Genomic DNA, 26,484 nt, shown 5'->3' on the forward strand with positions numbered 1-26,484 from the left:
TGCCGCCCAGTTTCACCCCCTACTTGCATTAAAATAATGCCCTCTGGCCTCATCACCCCACCACTGTCACTCCTCTGCCCTACCATATTGGCTGGTTAGAAGACCCAGCAGAGGTACTACAAATCACTCTAACTCACCTTGAATTGGCTTACAAGGAGAAAACCTGCAGTTTACCCAAATGTCTTCTTAACTTGCCTTCAGGCTAACCCCATTTCAGACTCAGTTTGGCAACCACTGTTTCAAGGGCAATAGCAATATTTTCAAAGAACGCGCTATTAGTGTGCCTTATTGACACCAAATAAAGACTACGAGTATATTTTTCACGCGTTATTTAGTCGTATTGGCATTAAAACTACACCTCATGCTGTTTCATACAATTACGAGTACCAATATTAACACATTCGTCTCCCCTTCCGGCCCTTATTTTTCTCTACCTCGACCCCCTCCTTCCCCCTCTTGCGATTCCCTGTTCATATGACAAGCATCACAGGTCATGTGACTCGGGAGAACACATTTTTTTGAGGACATAGGGAACGCAACCATCGGCTCGTTTTGTTGCGTTATTAAAAGAATGTTAAACCTATCTGAATATTTAGTAAATCTGTAATGCGCAAAGCCAAACATCAGGCTGGAAATACACGTGGACAGCGGTTTCTAAACAGTATTAAAAAAAAAAAAAAAAATTCGGTAAGGACTCCCCTGATACGTCATGGTAGGCGTCTGAATCCTCTATCTCTCTTAGACACTGTTCACTGACTCAGCCTATTCCTTGGGAGATAAAGGAGAAGAGGCAGAGGGGTTCGATAGTATAAACCGGTGCAGGTTTATACAGTGGAAACACCTAGGAAGGCGGAATACCTCGTCTCAGGATGTCAATGAAGTTTGAGCGCGCAGAGACCCCGTTGTGTGACAGTTCCAGTGTGAGGACTGCCCTGTCAGACCTGTATCTGGAGACCCTGCTGCAAAACCGGGGCTCAGCCAAGGTAAGAGCTACAAACAGGGAAACCATTCTGATGCCGTCAGTATCAGGTAACCGAACTGCAGGTCTCATATTGCGAGCTCCCTCATTTCCTGGGAGATTTATATCGCAGTATATTAGAATTCATTTTCTGTGTGATTTAAACATACTATAGCCTTTTGCGAACCGGCGAGTATGGGGTTAGCATTGCGGTTTCTCTGCGCGATGATCTTTGCTCTTCTACTTGTCAGCTGATAAGAAAATAGAGGATCAGCGAAAACGAGGCCATGGTACAGATAATAGGCTGCTGAATGGAGGGACATGTGCAGAGTACAGAGATCACAAGCGAGTAAAGGCACACCGGGCTACTAGTAGCAGCTACTTTTCCATTGCTACTAAACTCCAGAAAATACCTTCCCATAGACAATACTGAGAACAGCCTCTGCTAAAACACACCTAGAGACAGTCATCAGTAAATGCTGAACACTGTCTGTTTTAGTAGCTCCAACAAGTAGCTGCTACTAGTAGCTCCATGGGTCTTCACCCCAAGGGCAGTGGCACACATGGAGTTTAGTTTCCGAAATGAATCTTTGTTACCACCGGCGACTAATCTTGACATACCATCCCACCCGCAAGAATGCAAATCACCAGTGGGATGGCATACGTGTTGCTTTGGTTTCCCGAAGTTACCTCTAAAAGAAACTACGGGAAACGGAAGCATGTATGCCATCCCACCGGATGACATGTAGATGCGAAGATTTATCGCGGGCGACTAATCTCCACGTGTGCCACTGCCCTAACCCTGCTGCAAAACAAGTGGCCCTGCACCAATCGCCTATGAAATTGTCCATTCTGTAGAGCAGACACCACTGGGTGCGAGTTCTGAAGATTTAAAACTTTATTTTAAAGGGAATCTAAAACTTCATATCTTTATATAGTGAAAAAAAATTATTGTAAGCAACATTCCAATATACAACATTGTCAATGATAAATTTATAAATATTGCTTTCCACCTAAATCAGTTTAGCCCTTTCTGTTTGTCAGTTCTGACTACGGTGTAGTAGAATTTAGTCTCCAGCTGGTTTCTGCTATGTTGTAAAACCACTGAAAATGCTGACTTAATGTATACTGGAAAGTTGCTTAGAATTACGTTTGGTGATCTAAAATTTACAGATGTCTGCTCAGCTGCTTATGAGTGTTTACAGGCATAGTCAGTTGCGTAACTACCCTCCCTGGTCTTCCATCTGGTGCAGGGGGAAGGGGACCTGTTCCAAAAGTCACTCTTATAGCTTGCCACTGTTAATGGCTGAGTGTATCTTCTCCTGTACTCCATAAGCGAATGGCTATTGAGGGTCCAGACTGGGATTTGAAATAGACCCTGGCATTTCAAGTACATAGAGGCCGAAACAGCCCCCCACCAGCCCAACAGATATTGTTATTCTCCATGTAGTCACCTAGCCCTTTTGCTCTCTCCTTTCTTGTTTTAAGGTAACTGTAATGAGTTATACCAAATGCTTTACATCATTTCAGAATGATGTTAGACAGAAATATTGATGCAATGTTCTTAATATATTCTCTGTGTGATGAAATTTGCTATTTTCAGCTATTATTGCAAACTTGTAAATTCATCTGTGCTTGTACTAAACCTAGTGTACCCAACAGGGCTATCAAACCAGTGTCGGCTCTCACACAGAGGAGATTTACACAAATGGATCTGCAGCTTCAGGGACAGAGGAAAAGAAGAGAGTACGACTTGTTCAGTTTGAAAGAGAAACCGAAGAACCTATGGTAAGTAAAGGGACATAGGCAGAGGTCTGGAAAAATAGTTTTAAAAAAGCTGGATATTTAAAAGAAACGGGGAAAAAAAAACATATTTACAGACTAGAAAGCAAGTGGATCTAAGCAGAAGTGACGGTGAGCTGGACTTACACCCAATTCTGCATTTACTGATGCCCTATTAAGCCTCCAAAAGGGTCACTAGCATGTACAATTTTAAATTTGAAAAAAATTGATTGCCACCCAATAAAATCTCTATCCAAAACTGACCTTCCAGGCAAATTATTAGTCAAATAGAAAATATTAGTGAGAAAAAAGTCTAACTGGAAAAATGTTGCCTCTTATGACCCTAAAGTGTCATATAGCCATGGCAACAGTGTTGCTTAGACATGGAAGTATCATTTTACCTAAAGAATAGTTATTATGCTAAATAATTTAAAATATTATGTTCTCCCTCTCCCTAATCTTTATATTTTATATATTTTTTCAAGTATTCAATTTAAAATGGCATGCACTTTATAATCCGAATATATGTAAATGAAGCTCCAGTTAACATGGGAAATTATTCCAATAAGTATCAACACAGAGGGAAGGAAAGGTAATTCTGGACCGTTTGGGTCAAATCATGAATATATAGTCTTGGGGTGGAATGAAGGGACCAATAATATAATAAAGTGATCCAGCACTTGCAAATAAATTATCGGCTACAAAAGTCCAATTTTATCTGAAAAAGGTTTTCATTTATTGGGCCTGTTAGCAGACACACAGTGATCACTGTGAAGACAAATATCCAATATCCTTTTTGTATCTCTGCAAAACAAGCCAACTCTGTGCCTGTTTGTGCAGAGAGAGTGGATTGGAACACACTGGCTTCCCTCTGCATGCAGAGAAAATGTTTGAAGCAAGAATTCAAGGCTGTACCTAATGTGCCATTGGCCCTATGGTCCAGTTAACCAGTCAGTGGGTTGAATGCAGGGTCGGACTGTGTCACCAGGGCACGGCAAAAAACCTGGTGGCCCCGGCGGCCCAGACCGGATTCCTGTCGCCGTTTCCCCGGCTGCCGATGTCCCTTCCCTGACGCATTGAAAGGAAGTTTTGTGCTCAGGGGAGGACGTCGGGCAGGTGGTGGGGCCCCTGGGGCGGAACTCCTGGTTCGCCCTGCACCCCCCAGTTTGACCCTGGTTGAATGACAGGTTAGAGTTAATAGAGACAGTTCACCAGTCAGTGGGTTGAATGACGGTAAATGAAAACATAATTAAAATAATGATAAATATCTAGCTTCTGAATTAATGTGCGTCCTGGTTGACTGGTGCTGCTAGATCTGCCAAATAAATAAGAAAGGCAGTAAATTAAAAAAAAAAAAAAATTAAAAACAGTCTATACTAAGGTGTACATCGCAGTAAAAGTTGGTTCTACGATGAACCTTCCTTTTAAGGCTGGGAAATGAAATCTTACAAGGCTGTTCTAGAAGGTAAACATCTATATCATAAAAAAACACTTTTTTTTTTTTTTTTTTTTTAAAGTAAAGCCACCTGAATAATTGATGTAATAGCAGTGATGGATTTTTTTTTCCTGCTCTCTATTAAGAAAAATCTAAGCAAACACTGCAAGACCTGTACATTTGGCAAGGTTGAATTGTTGCCTGATTTGGCAACCCAGGTTGTTGGCCAAACCATGCTTTACTCATTTGTCACCCTGACTATCAACCAGAATTTTCTTTGCATGACTAATTTTTTGGATGGATTCAGTTGGTTAGAACATGTGACTTTAATGCTCTGGACAACTGAACTTGAAATGTTTGTGTTCACAGGTGATGTATTTTATTTATCTTAAATATGTTAGCTGTTTGCTGACAGTCGCTAGGTTACTATGTGTCCCTGCCAGTGAAGCCCAAATCTAAGCAGAGCAATATAGTAAAAGACAAGGCAGTATTCTTTTAATTTGCAAAAAATAATTCTTTAGTAGTGAAATGTTTTCATTAAAGAAACACTAATCTCTTTTAACAGGGTATTACGCTCAAGGTAAATTCACAGCAGAGCTGTATAGTTGCTCGCATCTTACATGGAGGATTCATTCACAGACAAGGTTCTTGTTTTCATTTTTGTATTTTTTTCTTAATTGTGTATATTGCTTTCATCTTACTTTGCTAAAGTTGGCTGTGCAAAATCCTCTCAGTTGGTGAGGTCCCAAGATGAGAAGATCTGGGCCTAATTTGGCCACATGCTAGGCCATATCAGAGTTTAATTGATTTTCGAATAGACATTGGTTAGGCAGGCCTGTCAGTGGGTCCCATACACAGGCTAATAACCTGCCTTCCATTTCTGGAAGGACTAAAGGTCCCCATACACGGGCAGATCCGCTCGCTTGGCAGATCTTCTCCCGATATCCCCCACCTGCGATATTGGGAGAATCCAGGTTAATTTGATCGTTTGGCCCTGGAGCAAACGATCGAATTATAATGATGGGCATAGGCAAAGTCGGTCCAGGGACCGCATCACCGAGCCGATGCGGTCCCCGATCCGACTAGATTTTCTTACCTGCCCGATCGAGATCACGGGCCGATTAGCTGCAAAATCGGTCCAAGGGACCGATATTGGCAGCTACTATCGGCCCGTGTATGGGGACCTTTAGTCGGTAGCTTTTATTGGCCAGCTACCTTAATACATAAAATCTTAGGTTAAGAAAAACATTTGTTTTGCTGAAAAAAATTGATTAGCATGTAGCTGATCAGAGATTTTTTTTTTTTCACCCACCCCCTGAAGCTTTGTTTCTAGAAAGGAAAATATTGTCAGGTGTCAGGAAATGTAACTGGAATGGGTAATGGAAATAAAATGTTGCAGACAATCTTCTAATTAATTCCTTAGACTGCGTGCATAAAAAGGACATTTCTGTGCATTTTTTAAATACTGTGCATAGAAAACCAATAAAGCCTTGAACTATGTGTATGGATAGAACATTTTCTGTGCACTTAACAAAGCAAATGAACAGCTGAGAGTGAAAAAATAATTATAGGTGATCCATTTCAAAAAGCTACTTTTTAAGAATTCTTTTCATTTTATTAATATCATTATGTAAATATATATAACTCTTTTAGCTGTTTAGATAATCTTTGTTGTTTAGTCTCCCTGTCTGTGTAACTAAAGGCCCAAGGGCATTTAATGATTTGTAGGTCAGACAAGACTAACAGGCAAACCAGTTCAGCAGGGATTGCATGGAATGCAGCAGAAGAACACTGGTGTGATAGCAGTTTAAATAAAGCCAAATTCAACATTAAATTACACAGAGGGCACCATAAGTCAGATAGCACACAGATCCACTCCCATAAACCTCTTAAAGGAATACTGTCATGGGAAAACATGTTTTTTTCCAAAACACATCAGTTAATAGAGCTTCTCCAGAAGAATCCTGCATTGATTTTTTTATATTTATTGTTGAAATTTATTCGTTTCCCAGGGTGCCACATCCATGCGACCTGTGCTCTGATAAACTTCAGTCACACTTTACTGTTGAGCTGCAAGTTTTTTTATATTTATTGTTGAAATTTCACATGGGGCTAGCCATATTATTCGTTTCCCAGGGTGCCACATCCATGCGACCTGTGCTCTGATAAACTTCAGTCACACTTTACTGTTGAGCTGCAAGTTGGAGGGATATCACCCCCCTCCCAGCAGCCGATCTGCAGAACAATGGGAAGCGAGCAAGATAGCAGTATATATCAGAATAGCACTCAATAGTAAGAAATCCAAGTGCGGCTTATGGCGACTTCAGTTACATGGGAATTAAAGAAACAATTGGTTACCTGAAAGCAGTTCTAATGTGTAGCGCTGGCTCCTTCTCAAAGCTCAGACTCAGACACAAAGCACTGAGATGGCGCCTACACACCAATATTACAACTAAAAAAAAATATGTTTGTTGGTTCAAGAATAACATTTTAAATGGTAGAGTGAATTATTTGCTATGTAAACAGTGTAATTTAGAAATAAAATGTATACTATAAAAATTACGACAGTATCCCTTTAAGGAGAACAGAAGGGGACAGACAGACCACTAAAGCTGGCCATACACGCACTGATGATATCGTACGAAACCTCGTTTCATACGATATTCAGTGTGTGTATTGCAGCTCAATCAGCCGACCGATATCGCAAAAGGCTGCGGATATCGGTCAACTCACCGATTGGCCAGGTTAAAAGGCGCCCGAGCAAAATCTAAGTTCAGGGCTGAATCAGCAGAAGGAGTTTTTTGTTTCTACCTCCATATTTGATGATTCAGCCCTGAATGTCTGTGGAGGGTGGGAACGATCTTTCGTGCGACCATTGGTCACATGAAAGATCGAAAATTGCTATGTGTATGGCCACCTTAAAGGAACAGTAACACAAAAATATTTAAAAACCTTATAAATCACAAAACATCTCTAACATTAGGTCTAGCCTTTCCCCTCTTGCCTTTTTGAAATGCTTCATGTAGAATTTTAGTGACAAACTGCTCCATAGCAGCACAGCGAAAAGGCGATGGGTGCTTGAATTCCTGTGTGCACTGACCCGGAAGTTGTCTTCATGTAGGAGGACCTTCGGCACTTAAGCTTTTTATCAGCTTATGTAGTTTAAATTTATGATCGCAACATTACCCCCCAAACTGTCTGAAGAAATAGAAACATAAATTTAAACTGCATACGCTAATAAAAAGCTTAAGTTCCCGAAGGTCCTCCGACACGAAGACAACTTCCGGGTCAGTAAACACAGAAATTTAAGGACCTGTCGCCTTTTCGCTGTGCTGCTATGGAGCAGTTCGTCACTAAAATTCTACACAAAGCATTTAAAAAAGGCAAGGGGGGAAAGGCTAGACCTAATGTTAGAGATGTTTTGTGACTTATAAGGTATTTAAATATTTTTGTGTTACTGTTCCTTTAAGAAACTGCACTAACAGCATTGGTCCAACTAAAGAATGTTCTGTTTATCACCTTTCTTTGCAATCTATCTTTTAGTCAGTTCCCTATCCAAGTACAACACTATTCAAGGCCAATTTTCCTTAATTTAATCATTAACCTTTTATTAATGCTATATCAAATAGCTTAAGCAAAGTAGATCACATCCACAAAAACATCAGCAGTAAGATTTGGAAATACCATTTTTCCACCCAGAGCAATAACTTATGTTAAATTTTGTATTTTTAGAATTCACACTCATTCACTATAAAGATATATTCCACTCATTTTAGCTGCTACTACATTATCTAGGCTAGCCATACTACTTTTGAGTTATAATTTAGTGCCTTTTAGATCTCATTCAGCTGCATTATACATGAAACATTTCTCTTACAGGTTCACTTCATGTTGGAGATGAAATTCTGGAAATTAACGGGAAAAGTGTCCGAAATCAAAGTGTGGATCATCTGCAGAGTGTTCTGGTAAATTTAAATGTTACTTGATTTAGCTTTACAGAGGAAGGTGTATGGGCAATGTACATTTAGGTTGGTTGTAATGTTTTGGGAAGGGTTTTTGGAATATAGAAGTAACCTTGATGAAAAGCCCACAACGCTACATTCTGATTATATTTTATTCCTTTTTAGAAAGAAAGCAAAGGGACCGTTGTTTTAAAAGTGTCACCATCACAGAGCAATCGCAAGCCCCCACTCCAGGTAATAATTCTCATCAATCCAGTTTTATCCTGATCATTTCATATCATATAGACAAGTGGTTGAAGTGTCTTGTGCTGTAGTATGTTTGAACGTATATTAAACATACCACCAACAGAGGGAAAGTACATGAAATAGCTAATGCAGCGCAAACTTACACAACTTTTCAATATAACAGTTTTCATACACTTCCTTGTATGGCATTGTTAGTTATAATCCTGCCTCCAAATATGCGAAAGAGTAGATAATTGTCCCTTAATATGGAATCTTGTACAGCACGCTATGCACTAGGCCGTGAATGAGGCCATGCTGTAACATAGCTCACGGCTGATTATACAGCTGCAGTGTCCCTGATAGCTGCTAATCCTATACTTACCATTCACTGTGCATTGAAGCTCAGCAAATTCTTTCTTTTACATTCTTTTGCTTATCCCTTTTAAAAAAGAAAAGTTTGTCATTTGGCTTTAGCTGAAAGCCACCGCAGTCTTTGCCTACTGAGGGGAAGGTGGAAATTTGCATGCCACTATTATCATTGAACAATGAAATATGTATTTACCCTCACGTATAATTCTCTTTTTTTATTTATTTTTTTTAAGATGTATGTCCGAGCTCTGTTTGATTACAACCCTCTTTCTGATACACTGATACCATGTCGCGAGGCTGGCTTGGCCTTTCATACTGGAGATATCCTTCAGATCATAAACAAGGATGATTCCAATTGGTGGCAAGGACGTTTACAGGGTGAGGGGTCAGCTGGGCTGATTCCCTCTCCAGAACTTCAGGAGTGGTATGTATTAAATGAGATGTATGCTAATGAAGCTAATTCACAGGTTTACTCTATTGTCTTGGTTTTTATAAATTATGCCCAGTATCTTTACAACATTGCAGTGTTGCTGATAATGTTAAAAAGACATTAAGTCTTCAAATTATTATGTTAATTTAATTCAGTAATGTACTCTATGGAGTTATGTTCATTATGTAACTGCATTAGAGATGCTACTGATTTTTTTATTCTTATTTGTGCAGTGTCTTCTCTCTTCTGCTCTAAAAGGAAATTTAAAACCTTTTTTGCAGATTCACACTTTTGCTCAGATAATTGCTAATTTCTAATGTATCCAAAGCAATAGTTTTCTGACCTAATTAAAGGTCTACTAAAGGTGGACATACTCAAGATATGCTTGGTGGGTCATCAGGTTAATTCAATCATTTGGCCCTAGGGCCAAATTAAAACGGCGGGTATGGGGGCAGTCAGACCGAGAACTGCATCAGTGAGCCAATGCGGTCCCCAATCCAATGGGAAAATCAAACCTGCCCGATTGACACCTGGCTCATTTTTTGCCAGATGTTGACAGGAGAGGCCTGTCGGGGGTCCTCATACAGGGGCAGATAAGCCAAATCAGTCTAAAGGACTCAAATTGGAAGCTTAAATCTGTCCGTGTACAGCCACCTTAACAAGGGAAGCAACTTCTCAAGTGGATGATCCCTAATTTGTCTTTCCCCTTTTTTTTATTCTCTATTTTAGTAATGTCTCAAAATTATACTGCATAGTATAGATCTGTATCTTTTATCCTGTTTACATACCCTTTACTTGTACAAGAACCTCCTGTGGGTATAGTTCACTGAAAGAAAAATTGGGTCAGTTAACTCCTGCGTTACTTTGTGGTGGACCTTACAAAAAAAGCCACTGTGTCTGAACACAATAAAAACTCTTGTATAAAGCGTACATAATCCTATTAAGCCTGTGTATTTGATATCTCAAGACCAAATTTTCCTCTAGTGTAAAAAAGATTGATTAATGTGCATAACCTGGCCCCTTAGCTTGTTTGCAGTTTATTTTTTTGCATATATTTTCAGAAACAGGTACTTTGAGTTACAAGTTTATGATCATAAAACCCACAATACAACATTGAGGTAAATCTCATGATGCGCCTAACTACTTACCTTTGATCATATCTTTTATAGTCTGACACCTTCCCAGATTGCATTAAGTATCTCTATTAATCTCGCTGGCTGATTCTTATACGCTCAGCTAGCATAAATCCGCATTAGTGGCAAAGCAACACAACTGGGTTTTAGTAATTTTTAAATGTTTTAAGAAGACTTAGATTGTGTGATCCAAAATGTGATTTGTATTACTGAAAGACCCCCTCAATCCAAGGTCACAAGCATTCTAGATAGGTCCCAGAACTGTATTTATTATTCGTGTATGTTTATTTATGTAGCTCTACCGAAGCTTGGCATAAAGTGTGTGTCAAGGATAAAACATTCAGTTAGCTGCAGTATATATCACAGACTGAATGCAGTAGGGTTCACAAAATCAGAAGTATGCCATAATTCAAATATTGTGTGAATCGCTAAATTTTGTATTCACTGGAGCACTTTGTGTTGTTTGAGATGAGAGAAATCATCTCAACTTTTCGTTTTGTGGTTTTTTGCTTTTCTTTCTTCACAGGCGTGTGGCAAGCTCCAGTACAACAAATCAGAATCCACAGAGTTGTAGTCCTTTTAGCAAGAAGAAGAAATGTAAAGACAAATACCTGGCAAAGCACAGTTCTAGTGAGTCAACTGCTAAATAAATTATTGTAGTTAACTATATAATGTAGTGTATGTATGTGTATATATCATATTTATATAATATTATATATGCAACATGGACAGAGCATCAAATAAGTACCACACTCAACGGGCTCAGAGATTTATTAAAATCAGTTACTTTATCTACTTCTTTCTCTCTCTAACGTATAGAACTGTTATCTGAAATGCCTGGGAAATGCAGATTTTTTTCCGTTATTTGGAGCCCTTTGACTTAATGCTACTAAAAAACTTTTTAATATTGAATAAAAATTAGGCCAACTTTGTTAAGTACAAAATGTTAGAACGAAAAATCATTCCTTTTTATATGTTAAACCATACTTTATAATAGATTCAATATTAAATATTATTAGGCATTTAGTTGATGATATCATATATTTTTTCTGCAGTATTTGACCAGCTTGATGTAGTGTCCTATGAGGAAGTAGTATCTCTACCAGCTTTTACAAGAAAGACCCTTGTGCTGATCGGTTAGTAAAAGACCTTTTTTTTTCTGAGACCCATTTTTATAAACACATATTGTTAATTAGAACCCTTTACAATATTGCTTTTCTCTTTCTCAGGCGTAAGTGGGGTTGGACGCAGCCACATAAAAAATACTTTATTAGCCAAATACCCAGAAAGATTTGTGTATCCAGCACCACGTAAGTATCTTACTCTAATATTTTGATATTTGTGTATAATGCTACTGATGATTATGAGGTTCTGATTCACCTCTATTTAAATTTACTCTAAGCGTATAATCTCTTTCACACAGTGCTGCAATTCATGCTGTTTTCTATTTGTGATACCATTTTATTTTGTATAATGTGATTGTGACAGTCTAGTGATGACAAAACCACACATACAAACCAGGTGGCAATATACCACACTTTACGGGGAGTGTTTAACATTCACAAAGAATGCACCATTAAACAATACCATGTTGCTTCCTGTTAGTGATGCAATGGCAACCCTGACTTGGCCTCAGCCCAGCCATTACAGCCTTTCTCTATTTGTCCCAACCCATGGCTGTGACCAGCAAAACTGCATCCTGCCATGATTTATATACATGTGCCTGACCCCAGGAGACGGTTGTCACGGTTGGGTCCAGGAGAGAAATCATCTAAGCAGGAAATGTATTAACACAGGCATTGTGGTGTATAGACCAAAGTGTCAGTCACAAAAAATAATGTCATGCACTATTTATATTTTAGCATCTGTATGTACTATGTAGCGGGGACATCATGTGAATATTGAGTTACAATATTCACAATAGACACAAAGTACTGCACAGAGCCTTTTATGACACATATAACACACAACATGCATTTTGTTTACAAAAACCAATATATCAGCCATGAAAATATGTATCCAAAATCTTAGCCTCCTCTAAAGATGTAGCGCCACTCACCCTGCACAGGCTATTGGAAGGAAAACCACTGCTAAGCTTTCAGATAAGTGCTGACTTTATTACAAAATTTAAAAGAAACTAGTAACTTTTGCTAACAAGTCCATATTGACAAAAGACTTCTTAACTTTAAAGTTGACATTTCCTTTAATGGATCATATATTGTCTGTTGTAAGAGGTAATTGATTGGTAGGGTTCAGAATGTATTGGGTGCCTTTTTTAGCAAGGAGAGGGAACTTACTTGTGTAATTACAGTGATACAGTTTACCACTTACCTTAGTGGTAGACCGTAAAGCTATTAGGACTTGTGTGATACATGCAAAACTACATAAAGCCATGCTGACTCTGTAATCCATTAATTGTGCACTGAACTGCAGTTGATGCTTAGTAATTACTTTTTGCAAACAGGTTTATTCTTATAGTCATAAATGTTTTATTGCAATGCCCTTTTGCCCATGCTGATTATCAGTAGTGTGTTAAGAATTGCTGACTGATGTTGGAATGAGCCAGTTAGAGCAGCTGAAATTTCTCAGGGACTCAAAGGACTCAAAGGTGTGTTTGTCACAGCTGCAAAAAAAGAAAAAAAAAACAATTATGCCAAAACGCCATAGGCAAAAAGTACATTTAAAAAAGCCATATTCAAGGAGCTCATGTTAAACAAGGTGGTATACTGCTCCTTTAACACTTTTAGAAAATGATACGTGCTATTTAAATATTTTTGGCTTTACAGTAATGGGGCAGGTACAGAAGCTGTTTTTATCAGTTAGATATAATTGCATTTAAATGCAGTCGGATGGAAACAAGGACTAAGAGATGGTAACTAGGGCTAATCTATGGAAATTCTTAATGATGCATTTCACATCTTTCATTGTCCGTTTTTGACTTTACTTTACACACAACTGATTCAACAAGATTGTAGTTAATTTTTTTTTTCTTTTTACAGACACCTCCCGTCCCCCTAAACGCGGAGAGGAGGAGAGTGGCTCGTATCACTTTGTTTCAGCAGAGGAAATGAGCCGGGCAATCTCAGAAAATGAGTTCCTGGAATATGGCAGCTTTAGTGGATATATGTTTGGAACAAAGATCCAGACTGTGAAGGAGGTTCATAAAGATGGGAAAGTTGCTATTTTGGATATTGAGCCACAGGTGAGAAGGGAGCTATATGCTACGTGGAGTCCAAAAAATTAGAGGGTACGAGCTAAATATTTCAAGCATAATGTTCTGCTTAAAATTACATGGCTGCTGTCATCTATCAGCAGCCATGTAATGCTTTTCCACCTTTTTTTATTTTTCAGTTCGTCAGTGCTCATAGCCTTGCTTTAATGCTACTTAGGTTCAGATATGGGGTTTTGTTTATCGGTACCATGTTCTGTTACTGGAGGAAAAATTTTACTAAACGGTAAAATATATATTTAGAAATTCTTTACATGTATTTACAAAATCTAAACAATACGTTTTATCTCTCTTCAAACACTACTTTAATATAACCCTTTGCAATTAATGACATAGGTACTGCAGGTACTGTCACGTGTAAGAATAAAGAGACAATTAGAGCGCACAGTGTGTTTACTGGTGTAGTCCACTTTTTTTCTGAGCTAAAAATGTTGATCTTTGTGAACTCTTTGTCAATTAGACTCTGAAGATGGTTCGTACAGCAGAATTGGCTCCCTTTATTGTGTTTATTTCACCCACAGACAAAGAGGAGGTAAGAGACTTAATTTTTTTTTTTGTAGTGATTTAGAAGTATGAGTTCTTGAATGAAGTTTTCCAAATAACGCATATAAACTACTTGAGAATGTTCCTCTGTAACAAATTGCTCATATCTAACTGCCTCACCAATATCATTGTTGAAATGATTTAAGGGCACTGTAAGGGTTTGTTTGTTTTTTTTACCATGGTTGCCTTGCAGCGCTATGGCCCTGAATTTGACGGATCTGCACAGACAAACAAAATATTAAGTGATAGGGCCACACAGTCAGCAGCTTACTATTAAAAACGTACGTCTAGGTGTGCATACCCTCTTATCTTGAGGAGGTAAACCATACCAGAAGTTATAACAGGCATGCGCAAATCCCACAACCAAGTGTAGTATTAAAGAAAGCAAACATTATTTGCTAACACATATAAAGGTACAATACATAACCTTATCTTTCTGTGCTGCACTGAAACATAGGCTCCATTGGCCTACTGCTACACCTGGCCTTGGGGTCTGTGAGTGCCCGCTGTATCTCCTGGTATAGACTGTCTGCATGTATTATGTAGGTTCTTTACATGTGTGCATTGGTTGCCTGTGAGTGTTCTACAAACATATAGGCAGCTCCATTGTCTTGTGATAAAATGTTCCCTTGTTTGTTGTGAAAATATGATAGGGAACAAAGAATATAATAGGAATTAATTAACAAATTTTTTTACTTTCAATATTAAAAGGAGTACATATTTAGCAATGAAAGAGAGTGTTTAATTAGCAGCCTATTTATAAGATATAACACAACTCCATAAGCCCAAATCTAATATATACCTCCTCATAATCATTTTTTCAGCTTTATTTTTTTTTTTTTTTGAATATTCATGTTAACCTTCTCTGTTTTTAACACAGCATCCCATTTACAATTCTTCCCCGTGATTTACTTAGAAAAATTTTTTGTTTCTTTTCAGTCGGAGGCTCTGCAGAAGCTGCGTGCAGACTCAGATGTCCTTCGCTCCCGATATGCACAGCATTTTGACCTGACTCTAGTTAATAATGGAGTTGAGCAGACAGTGCAGGATCTGTTGGAAGCTTTTGATGCAGCCTGTTCTTCCCCTCAGTGGGTTCCTGTTACGTGGGTGTACTAAAAACTTACTAATAGGTGAATCCCAAAAATCATTGATCCCATTCAGCCATGAAAACTTACCCTTGGCCCCTAAGAATTACTCAAGTTTACCACAAAAGTCTTTCTTCCTATATAAAACACATAGGAGAACAGGGTAATCTCTTATCAACTGCAATAGAAAACCAGTTGTTTAGAACCGTGCTGTCAAGCTTTTGTGCTGATTATAATTATGGACAGCCTTGATCTAGATTAAGATAATCTGAGTCTTACAATGCATTTTGATTCCAGAATACTTAAACATTGCCCAAATTGAACAGATGACATCTGGGAACTTTTCCAAACATACCCACCCAGAGAAGCCAGTGACATCATTTATCCTAAACTGTTAGGACACAGCATAAGGTTGCCAGATCATGTACAAAATGGGCTAGTAGAGCTGCACTGATTGAATTTAATTTTAATGCAATATGTTTGCAATCAGCTCATCTCATCTGAATTTATAGTTTCACATGATTTGGTAACAGTAACATAGAGGTCATTGTGCAGTGAAGTATGCCGTGTAAACTCTTAGAAAAAAAAAACATAAATTGTCCTTTTCCTGCTATAAATATTTATCAGAAAATATACCTTATTTTATAAGCAGGACTTTCTCCCAATTATTTCTCTTGGATAGTACAGCATGACTAATTACTTTCCCATGCTGCTATTATTGATATTACAGACTGTGGGCTGTACTAAATGTTAACATTTTTACTGAACTAGGCTTGGTAAAATGGGAATGCCTATGATGCTGGATATTGACCTTTGAGCATGCCTGGGTTTTTGTTACTGTTGCTGCTTTGCTCATGGCCACTTGCCTGCTTTTGCACTCGCTCCACTGAATCTAGGCAGAAATAAAAGTTTGTAACATGTTTAAAAAGTGTTTATTTAAATACAGAATGGAACTTTTCCTCTTCTAAATTGGATTAATGTAGAAATACAGAGAAGGAATGATGTGCCTTCATCCCTTACTGGTGGTTAAAGTAACATAGCTGTTATTTATAAAGCAGGGTTTGCTTTTTATTTGCAGGTTGTTAAACCCATGTTTGCATTTTTAACAGGAAAAAACTACATATCTGAATCGGTTTATTTGCCTTTCTCATAAAATACATTTTGAAATCATTACTCCTACAAAAGGCAATGGAATACAAAGTAAGCTGCCTTTCTATGACAACTGCAAAATGCACCAAACCAAATAAGAGGAGCAAAACTACTCAGGGAAGCTGTACCAAACTATAGAGGTGCTACATGCTGAAATAGGTCATCCTGTTAGTTGTCATTAATGAAAAGCAATACGAGTCTGCAGCAAATGTAAGGTGCAGATGTGAGTTTACAATATGTCATCGATATGTGCAGCAACAACAATACAGGTATTATGCATAGAAAATATTGTAATACTCATGAAAAGACAAAACAAATAAATGCTGATGAATACAGAAAGTTCAGCATTTGTATTCCATGCTGTACATCCTTAAAGGGTAGGTGTTAGTTATAAATGTAAAGCTTTCTTAGTCATTAATAACTGATATGAATGCAGTACTACACAAAAAAGTGTTGAGCCAAACCAGATTTAAACTCGTTAAGTCATGTGACTTTTACAGCCCAGGCAAATGAAGGCAGCACATTTTCATTCACAGATGATGCAACATAATAATCTATTAATTATCTATCTATTAAATATAATGCAACATAAATCTATTAATGATATATACACCTATTGCTTGTTTGTACACTTTTTATTCTTGCCTATATTTGCTTTGCATAAAATTAGAATTTTGATTGCAAACACTGTGCCCCTGATAGATAGAACTACTTGCATATTTGAGTAAATCAAAATAAGTATTCATTTCATGGCCCTGGCAGGATTATTTGTAATTCCTTGATAGCACAGAGGTAAAATAATCATTTGCATGCCATGGAAGGCAAGCCAATATCATTTTTGTTTCCTTGACTCCTCTATAGGTTTGATTGTCATTTGAAAATTCTATGCTTAAAAGAGTAAAAGTTGCACTCAGTTATTTAACAGATATATAATATTGTTATTTCTTTTTGCTGATTAACTAAATTAGGGGGCATTTAATGTGAGCTATGTTCAGATCCAAAATGAAGAATTGTTGCATCAGAGGTTGCTGCTAACTAGCTGCTTTACTAAACTTGTATAAAAACTTAACAATATTAACCCAGAGAAGCAAATTCATGCTTGTTTTTATCAAGATATTATTTTATAGAAATAATGGAGTTTGTTGATTAGCAAAGTTATGGCAGAATTGGGTTATTTTTTTACTTTTCCTTCCTGTCCAGTTATATTTTTCTACCAAATGTTCAAAAGAGCCATTTTATTCCACATTCTATGTACAGATTGGAGTTAAAGTGACTACCACAAACAATAGAATACAAAACTAAAACCTTGTTTTACTGATGAAGGGTAATGGCATGCAGGGAGATTTTGATGGCCAAAATTATCCGTTTCAGAAAATTTCAGTTCAAATGAATCAAGGGGCAAAAGCCAAAACCACAATATTTCAAAATCGCCCTATTTACCATTGTCCCAAAGAGGACTGGGTTTGCCAGAGGAGAATGGTTTTGTAAATAGGAGACCGGAAAACTCAGGCTTTACTATAATTTCTGGGATTCTGTCTCAGCAAAGCCTTATGGGAGGCATGTTTTTGCAACTTTCTGCAAATTGGGCAGATAGTCCCCTATTATAGTTGTTTCCCGCAGGCTTTGCAGAAAGGTTTCACTAGGTGTTTTATCACCATTACTCGTCTCCTGAAAAGTCATAGTAAAATATTTTCTCATTCCATGTAAGCCAAAGAGTGCATGTAGAAAGGGGAACAAAACAAAAACGGGGGTAAATGGAATAAAGGATGTAATGGATGTAAACTGTTTTTATTATATGGTGGATTTTGTTGTAATTGTTGTAAGCTGCCATCCTAAGTGTTGATGCCAAAAAAGTCATTAAAGTGTCATTTTAATAAATGATTAAAGTGTACATGGAATGTTATTTTCTCATTCAATGGGTGAGTGGTGCCTACCAAAGTGCGTGTGTTTAAATTTACCTTCTAAAGCTCAGCTGTAATTGAAGATGACTATTGACTCCATTTTTGACAATGTTTTCACCTTAAATAGGCCATAAATTATGGGAGAGAGTTTTTATTTATAAACAAAAAGTCCTTCTCTACCTATATTAATGTGTGTTATCTACTAATAAGTGTGTTTGCTGGTTCTTTTAAGCAGTTTTAATGAAGGGTGATTATGTGGGTTTTGATACCATTTAGGAAAAGAAAGACCTACATTAGAGAGTTTGCTGTTTATATGATAAAGGATTTGCCAAATCATTGAAAGGGAGGCTTTGAAATAAATGGAATGTGAGGCTTTAACCTGTATGTTTGTTAATGAACAGGACAGTAAAAGTAGCATTTATGTCATGTAATATCCTTCATTTAAATAGCAATAACATATTATGCAGTGTTTTCGAGATTGTTCATTATTAACATCTGTCCCTGCCCCTATGGAGCTTATACTCTTAGATCCCCATAATTCACATGCTGGGATCATTTTTGTAAGGAACTTGTCTTTGTGTTTCTGGAGAGCAAGGACATAAATAAGTACAGAAAAGATTTGCATGTAGGATCCCTAAATGTTATAACCACCCCAGCTCCTAACTGAATGGGTGATTGCATTAAAGATCAAAGCAAATATAAATATATACTTTTGTATGTGCAGATATTCAAACCATTGAATTTAAAACCCATTTTCCTCCCCGGAAGACACCTGTAGGAATTTAATGAAAAATTCTATGATATGATACAGGACTTGGCACATTATACATAAACCATACCTACATTCAACATCACCTAAATATTTTCCAATATCCAAACTGAACAATTAATGGAATTTGCATATTGAATAATAATAAGTAATAAAGACTTTTAAATAACTGGCAGATATTTCTCCAAACCAGGCTTCTCACCTGGTTCTGACATTACAGAAGAAACCCTGACCCCTTGTGAGTGTAGCTGCACATACTACAGAATAGGCAATAAGGCTCCGAAGCAAGACAGAACCCCACATAATGACATCATTAAAGTGATTATGTCCATCCTGCTCTTTCCTTTTCCTTCACTGCCTCACGCCCACTTCCTTATCCACTTAACAACCCTGATACAATGGAAAAAAAACATTTGCCATCTCTTCACCTAAACCTTCACAACACAACAATTCGCTTTGGAACTATGTGGTTCACTTTTGAAGCATAAAATTACTGAATAACCTATAAATCTCCAACAAAGATAATTTGTAATCCTGTCAGAGAAAGAGAAGGACAATAGCAGGAAGAATATTCTTACCAACTGAACTACATACCTCAACTATACAATCGCCAAGAGAGGGCGCCTTTAGAACTTGGGGCTTCATGTTGATAGTTCTAGACTACGCAGGCAAAGGTAAAATAATGGACTTTTTTTAAGAAAACCAACTTAAATGTATAAACCCCTACAACTAAAAAAAGGATCCAGGTCTGGAATATTAGCAGCCTTTATTAAAAATAATAGACTCCTTTCATTGTAAATGCTGTACTATAATACAGGACAAAACTGCAGCTTTGCCAGCACTCCTTTTTTGTTTTTAAAATCAATTTATCAAACAAAAAAAAAACCTGACGTAAAGGGGCTCTCGTCCCTTTCTCAACCCGTCAAGTATCACAATTCAATACACAGAACAAATAGCACACTTGTGTGTATGTATATATTTATAAAGCGGTACTTATGTACGCAGCGCTGTACAGTAAAATAGATTGATACAAACGGGGTTATTAAGATAATAGATAAATACAAAGTATAACAATAAATACAAGGGACAGTTGCAATAAGTGAAGAGTCAAAGGCACAAGAGGATGGAGGTCCCTGTCCCATAGAGCTTACAATCTAGATGGGAGAATCTCCTCCCCCCTCTCACTCATTCTTCTTAAAGGAGAAGGAAAAATGCAACCACTGGGGGATGGCAAAATGTTAGGCACCCCCTAGGGATTGTAATCGCTTACCAGAAACTCCTGTCCAGTGCTCCTATTGGGAGAAAACTACACCAGCCAGGGTTAATGCAGACGAGCCATCTGCTTCCCTTCTCTGCTTTTGACAAGATACCAGGGCCTTAGTGCAGATTTCTCTAACAGGAGCACTGCCAGGGGTTTCAGGTGATTACAATCACTGGGGGGTGCCTAACATTTTGTAACCTCCTCAGTGGTTGTAACTTTCCTTCTCCTTTAAAGGGGGAGGAGACAACTTCAATAGCAATTCTCATATAAAACTGTATAAAGTCTCTATTTATTCCCCGGAGTTCTAGTGTATCTAGTGTATGACTCCAATACAATATAGTGCACCTTCAAGTGCTAAATGTGCCCTAAGGGCTCTGGCACACAAGGGAGATTAGTCGCCTGAGACAAATCTCCCTTGTTGCGTGCGACAAATCTCCCCGATATGGCATCCCACCAGCGAAAATGTAAATCGCCGGTGGGATGGCATACGCGGCGGCGCGATTTGCGGAAATCGCCGAAGTTGCCTCGACATAACTAGGTCTGTAATAGGTAAAGGACATCAATCTAATATGCACATAAACACCCATTGGATATATACAATTGAAAGCAAAGTTTTGGGCTATCCTTGACAAATATTTGACATATTTGGTTAATTTTGTAAGCTAAAAGTAGTAAATAACTACTGTGGGTATCAGTGTGTTAAAAAGCAACATATTTGTACAATTAATAATAATAAGTAATACAATAAGAACAGAAGGAGAGAATAAGAATATAAAATGGAAGCAGAATTGGGAAAGAGATACAGAGACACATGAAATCACTGAAAGAACATATAATTTCGAATTTGAGAGCACATAAGATGAGAAGGGGAAGACTGCATGGCATGGTGGGGGGGGATTATGGGGTAGATTTATCAAAATGTGAGTTTAGAGCTTAATAGATAAAAACTCACCCATGTTCTATTCATTCTTATTGGATTTTTAAAAGCATAGTTATCAAATGGTAAACTCATTGATAAATATGCTTCTAAAAATCCAATAGGAATAAATAGAACGTGGATGAGTTTTTATGTATTAAGCTCTAAACTCACATTTGATATTTGATATTTTAAACAAAAGACCAGTCCACAAATACATAAACCCACTGTCTCTCTGTGTTTGTGTCTGTGTAGTTTGATATTTATCTGAAGCAAATCTGTGCTATAACTATAAAGTGAACTGCAAAACCTTCATCCCAGAATTACTCAAGATAATTTAATTTCTGTCCACCATTCTTAGAATACTATAGGGTTAATGCCATTTATTACAGGTCCTTGCACCCAAACATGTTCCTTCCAATTCTGTATAGTTGCACTAAACGTCATGCCATCTATCCTGTCGTTTCTGCAGAATCCCACACAAGTGTGCCTACTGATACTGAAACCCTGCAGTAATTGAACTTGGACTTACTAAAAAAACAATGACCAATGCCAAGACCAAATGGAGAAGGCCTTATAGGTTAAATTTGAGTTAAACTGTAGATGGGGCCTAAGAACTACTCAGTTCTATGATTGAAGCTTGGATTTCATATGCAGCAATATATTCTGATGGCACTGTGGAGTCGTCAGAGGAAATAGAAAGTTGCTGTTTATCTTTATATACATGGAATTATAATTTTTATTCCATCTTGCTGGTATTTTAAACAAAAGACCAATTCACAAATACATAATCCCATTGTCTCTTTGTGCTTGTGTCTATGTAATTTAATATTTATCTGAAGCAAACCTGTGCTCTAAAATATTGAACTATAAAGTGAATGGTAAAACCTTCATCCAAGAATTACTCAAGACAAGCAATTTATTTACTGATACTTTATTCCAGTTCTGAATATTTCAGACAGTTACATTACATTTCACAATTTTTTTTCACTCCACCATTCTGGGAATACTATATTTTGGAATGTGCATTAGTTGGAAGCCACAATCTCGTCAACCCAAGAACGGAGAACTGTGACACGGGCGTACACACCTGGACTGTTTGTTGCACACATACTGCTTCCCCAGGACACAATGCCAACAAGTGTCCATGCATCATTAGCCTGGCATACAAGTGGTCCACCAGAATCACCCTGTGTGTGAACAAGAAAATAAATACCGGACTATTGGAAATACATCAAAGGAGTTGGAAACTATAATAATAATGAAGAAACTTTAAAACATACATTATAATACAATAAGTTGAAATGGTTTGATTTAAAAAAAACTTCAATGATGTAGCATAGAATAGGTAAAGAAAGAGAAAAAATTGAAAAGTCAGCTGAGATATCAGGTTATAGTATGGGAAAGGGTAGGGGTGGTCTTAGCTACAAACCATGCAGGAAGAGGAGCCAGCAGCACCAGCGCAGATCATTGTGCCAGTGATATTATTTCCCCAGTAGCTCTTGCACTGGTCGTTTGTCAGCAGAGGTAGAGCAGTTTGCTGCAGTAGATTTGGAGTTGTAAATGCTGTATAAATAAACCAAGAACAATTGTAATCATGTATTTATCTAACAGCATACATTAGTCCTATTGACAGGGATTGTGTGTATATGTATGATTGGGTATCATCCCTGCAACCATAAATAACATGGATTTAGCCTTTGGATCTCACCGTTGTATCTGGTCTTTCCCCACCCACTGGTAACACAGATGCGCCCTCCTTCATAATCTTCTCCAATATTAGCCAGACAAACTGGAGCCACAGTTGCGCCAAGGACAGCTGGAGTGGCTAGCTTAATCAGGGAAATATCATTGTTGATTGTGTTGGAATTCCACTGTGGGTGTGTGAAGACCTGTTGCCAAAAAGAGTCAATTTAATTAAAAAGATTCCAAAAACATTTTTTTTTTTTTTTTAAGATATAATGTTTAGCTATCAAGTGTGCTGAATGCTCGTGTGTTTAACTGCAAACTGGGCAATAATGTAATCTGGCTGGTTAAGACAATACTCAGTGATGCCTGATGAGGTAAGACTCCACCCTGACATTATGTAATAAGCCTCACTATAAATACAGGCAAATACAGCCTTTATACCTTCATATATATTTATACTGTATGTGCCTTGCATAATATCTGGCAGCCTAAGTCATTTTGAAAATATGCAGTATAATGAGTAAATACCTTAGCAACAGCAAGAGACTGGATTTTTTCAACGTTTGAGTTTCGGTCATGCTCTCCGAGAACCACCTTATCTCTGGTCCTGTAACAAGTAGCATAGAAGCAGTAAGCATTACTTGTTCCAAAGGTTTTGGGCCACATTTTTTGTAATTGTCGGTATAAGGTAGTATGGTCACCAATTTTAAATGCCAGCCAATATGTTGTTATTGCAGAACTTTCAAATGACGAAGATTGTCTTAATGGTGCTATTTACATGAAGTCCTTGTCAGTACTATTTAGAAAAGCTTGGCCAAACAAAAACAACTCCTTGACAGTTAGAAACTTGGCATATTCCTTTTCAGAAAACGACTGAAGTATAGAAAACAGCAAAGAAAATTAAAGGTTTTTGGATGACAGTATCCGTTTAAGCGTAGCATAGGTGGCTTTCTCATTATAGTCTAGAAATCTATCAATACTTACGAGACACCACAGTGAGCAGCAGTTACAACCCACTCATTGTTAATAAGGGAACCTCCGCAAAAGTGCCATGAAGTGGAATCCTGTAAATAACAATACAGTAATCATTTCTAGAGAAGCGCTAACATCTCTCCTGTTGGTTGTTCTGCTCTTACTCTCTCTGTACCTCTCTTTCCTTCTGCTCACCCCTTATTGTCCCAGAGGTTTTTCTACTCTCTACACACCATGTACACACCCTCCCTTTCATCTCTTCTGCTCTCCTGTTTTTCCCATTCCTCTCTTTCCATTTCTTTAATTTTCATTTTTTTTACCCACTTCCCTTTATACACTGTTTTGTAGGAGCTAGAGCTTTTGGGGCAAATTTGTAATTTTTGAATGTTGAAAATACAAAGCATTGTTTCAGTGTATTACTACTTATATTAACTTAATTTGTAAACTTTTTTTCATGTGCTCCTCACTGCGTAGTCTGTTTAGTAAATAGGCTATGTATTTGTAAACCCCTTTCTCAATATTTTTACAATCATCAGTTAATTGAGAGAAAAACAAAAAGTCCCTAGATATGTCTAATGAATACAAAGGAGTTTTATTTATGAATAAGCTATTTTGTGCAAAGCTGCTAGTTCCTGAAGTGACCACAAAAGCTGTTGAAAGATACAGTCCTTCTGATGGGCTAGCAGGGCTACCATTGGATTGTAGTTGAGTTGCTGTCTAAAGCTGTAATAGATTAAAAAAAAAAATTCATGCCCCTTTGAAGCAAATTTTAGTCCCTTGGTAGTATCCTATATAACTAACATATAGCATGATGATTAGATTTCTCATCATCTGCAGAAGTACACTTGTTTTGTTGCACTCCATTTGTTTGTAGTTTAAAATAACACTATACTAACAAATCTAAATGACTATGATATTACCTGCAGGGAGACTTGCCAAGGCCAAGACCCTGGAACTGCTTCCTCGCCATTCACAATCCTGGCATAACCTGTAACCACTGGAGCGATCTGAGGTTGGCCACAGCCTGAAGGAATCAGTAACTTTTAATAATTCAAATACATAGAAACTTGTACATTATAGAAACATGACTGAATGTAATTATGTATATAGTATTCAAATAGAATATATTTAAATGTATTTGGCATCTATAACTCACAGACCCCGACAAATTTTTGCTACATGCTCACCAATAGCACATTTAAGAGATCATTACGTCTGCACTTATTCTTAATTATTCTGCAGTAAGCATATGATACAGCTATGTCTTAGGTTTGGCGATAGATTACCTGTTTTCATCCATAAAAAATCTATCTTATTTCTGTTCTTATTAGCAATGTGCATTCAGCTACTTGCCAACAGGACTTTTTCTGCCAAGAAAATTTAGATCTATAATACTTTCCCCTTCAGGCAGGGTCAACAATGTGCTTAAACTTACCATAAACTGTGGTGGCTAAAGCCAGGCAGGAAACAAGCCAAAGGAAAGCCATGATTCAAGTGAATAGTTGTTGCTTTCTGGTGGAACACTTATATACTTGTGAAAAAGTAAAGAAATAAAAAAATTAAGGTGAAGGATAGGAAAAACTCCCCCTTGAAAACAAATATGGCAACTTGAACATTTTATCAAGGTTTTCTATAAATGTTTTGTGTATATATAACATTTGCTGATAGTGAAAAGCAGATAATAAACAGAATAACATATGCTGCATACTCACACATTCCCACGTTTACTCTCTCTGATATAATATGTAAGTCACCCTATAACTCAGAGGGTTTTAGAAAGATAAAATCATGTAATACAAATATTTATTTTAACATGTTTAAAAGTATTTTTATACCTAATATGGTTTAACAAATGAAACCTGCCTATTTGCTGGCTGATCCAAAGGGAAGCTTAAGGGCTGTGACAGACGGGGAGATTAGTCGTGCGACAAATCTCCCTTGTTGCAGGCGATTTATCTCCCAGAAATGCCATCCCATGGCATACACGGCGGCACGATTTGCACGATTTCCTCTCAAGACAACTTCCGCAACGTCGGCAAATTGCACCGCCGTGTATGCCATCCCACCGGTGATTCAAATTCTAGCCGGTGGGATGGTATTTTCTGGGAGATTAGTCGCCCGCGACAAGGGAGATTTGTTGTGCGGCGACTAATCTGACTGTTTGTCACAGTCCTAAAAAGCCATCTGAAGCCATTTCCAATTTGCAAAACAATCATTTCTGACTCATGGCAATCAGACGGTCCCTGGATCAGCTTTGTACTTCATTTTAGTAACTATGTTATTTTCTCTTGTTGAAAGACATTCAGCCCTTTTTTATTATTGCCAGCACAACTTCTTTGGGAAGAGAATTCCACAACTTCACCACTAACCACGTCTGGAACCTCTAGTGATGAGCGAATCTGTTCCCTTGTCAAGTTCTGCAAAATGGCGAAAAATTCGCAAAACAGCAAAAATGGCGTGCGTAAAAAAAATTGTCGCGCTCGTAATTTTTTTCCCTGCAGCGAATTTTTGCACTCGCTTTGCAAAAAATACGCCAATGGCCAAACTTGGAGATTCGCAGCGAATCTATGCCTCGCTAAGAATTTCAGTCATCACTAGGAACCTCCTTTCTTCTATTTTTTAAAACCAAACTATATTACTTAAAAGAAACATTACTTTGTGCACTCAAATGTGCTT

The 26,484-nt window shown here is 37.6% G+C and overlaps 2 protein-coding genes across 2 annotated transcripts; one reads left to right on the forward strand and one right to left on the reverse strand.

Moving 5' to 3' along the window:
* Window positions 1-759: 759 nt before the first annotated feature.
* mpp1 (membrane protein, palmitoylated 1) lies at window positions 760-15,741 on the forward strand. The gene is made up of 12 exons (NM_001008151.2): window positions 760-983; window positions 2,621-2,746; window positions 4,741-4,819; window positions 8,055-8,140; window positions 8,303-8,371; window positions 8,965-9,155; window positions 10,821-10,924; window positions 11,350-11,430; window positions 11,524-11,604; window positions 13,294-13,496; window positions 13,984-14,055; window positions 15,006-15,741. Exons 1-12 carry the CDS (start codon window positions 870-872, stop codon window positions 15,180-15,182), a joined length of 1,383 nt encoding a protein of 460 aa, NP_001008152.1. The 5' UTR covers window positions 760-869; the 3' UTR covers window positions 15,183-15,741.
* Window positions 15,742-22,065: 6,324 nt separating this feature from the next.
* Window positions 22,066-25,337, reverse strand: LOC100489516 (chymotrypsin B). The gene is made up of 7 exons (XM_002935356.4): window positions 25,244-25,337; window positions 24,729-24,832; window positions 23,821-23,900; window positions 23,365-23,443; window positions 22,859-23,039; window positions 22,580-22,713; window positions 22,066-22,337 (listed from the first exon to the last, which is right to left on the reverse strand). Exons 1-7 carry the CDS (start codon window positions 25,293-25,295, stop codon window positions 22,176-22,178), a joined length of 792 nt encoding a protein of 263 aa, XP_002935402.2. The 5' UTR covers window positions 25,296-25,337; the 3' UTR covers window positions 22,066-22,175.
* Window positions 25,338-26,484: the final 1,147 nt, after the last annotated feature.

This window comes from Xenopus tropicalis, chromosome 4 (assembly GCF_000004195.4).
Source record: "Xenopus tropicalis strain Nigerian chromosome 4, UCB_Xtro_10.0, whole genome shotgun sequence".
Classification (NCBI taxonomy): domain Eukaryota; kingdom Metazoa; phylum Chordata; class Amphibia; order Anura; family Pipidae; genus Xenopus; species Xenopus tropicalis.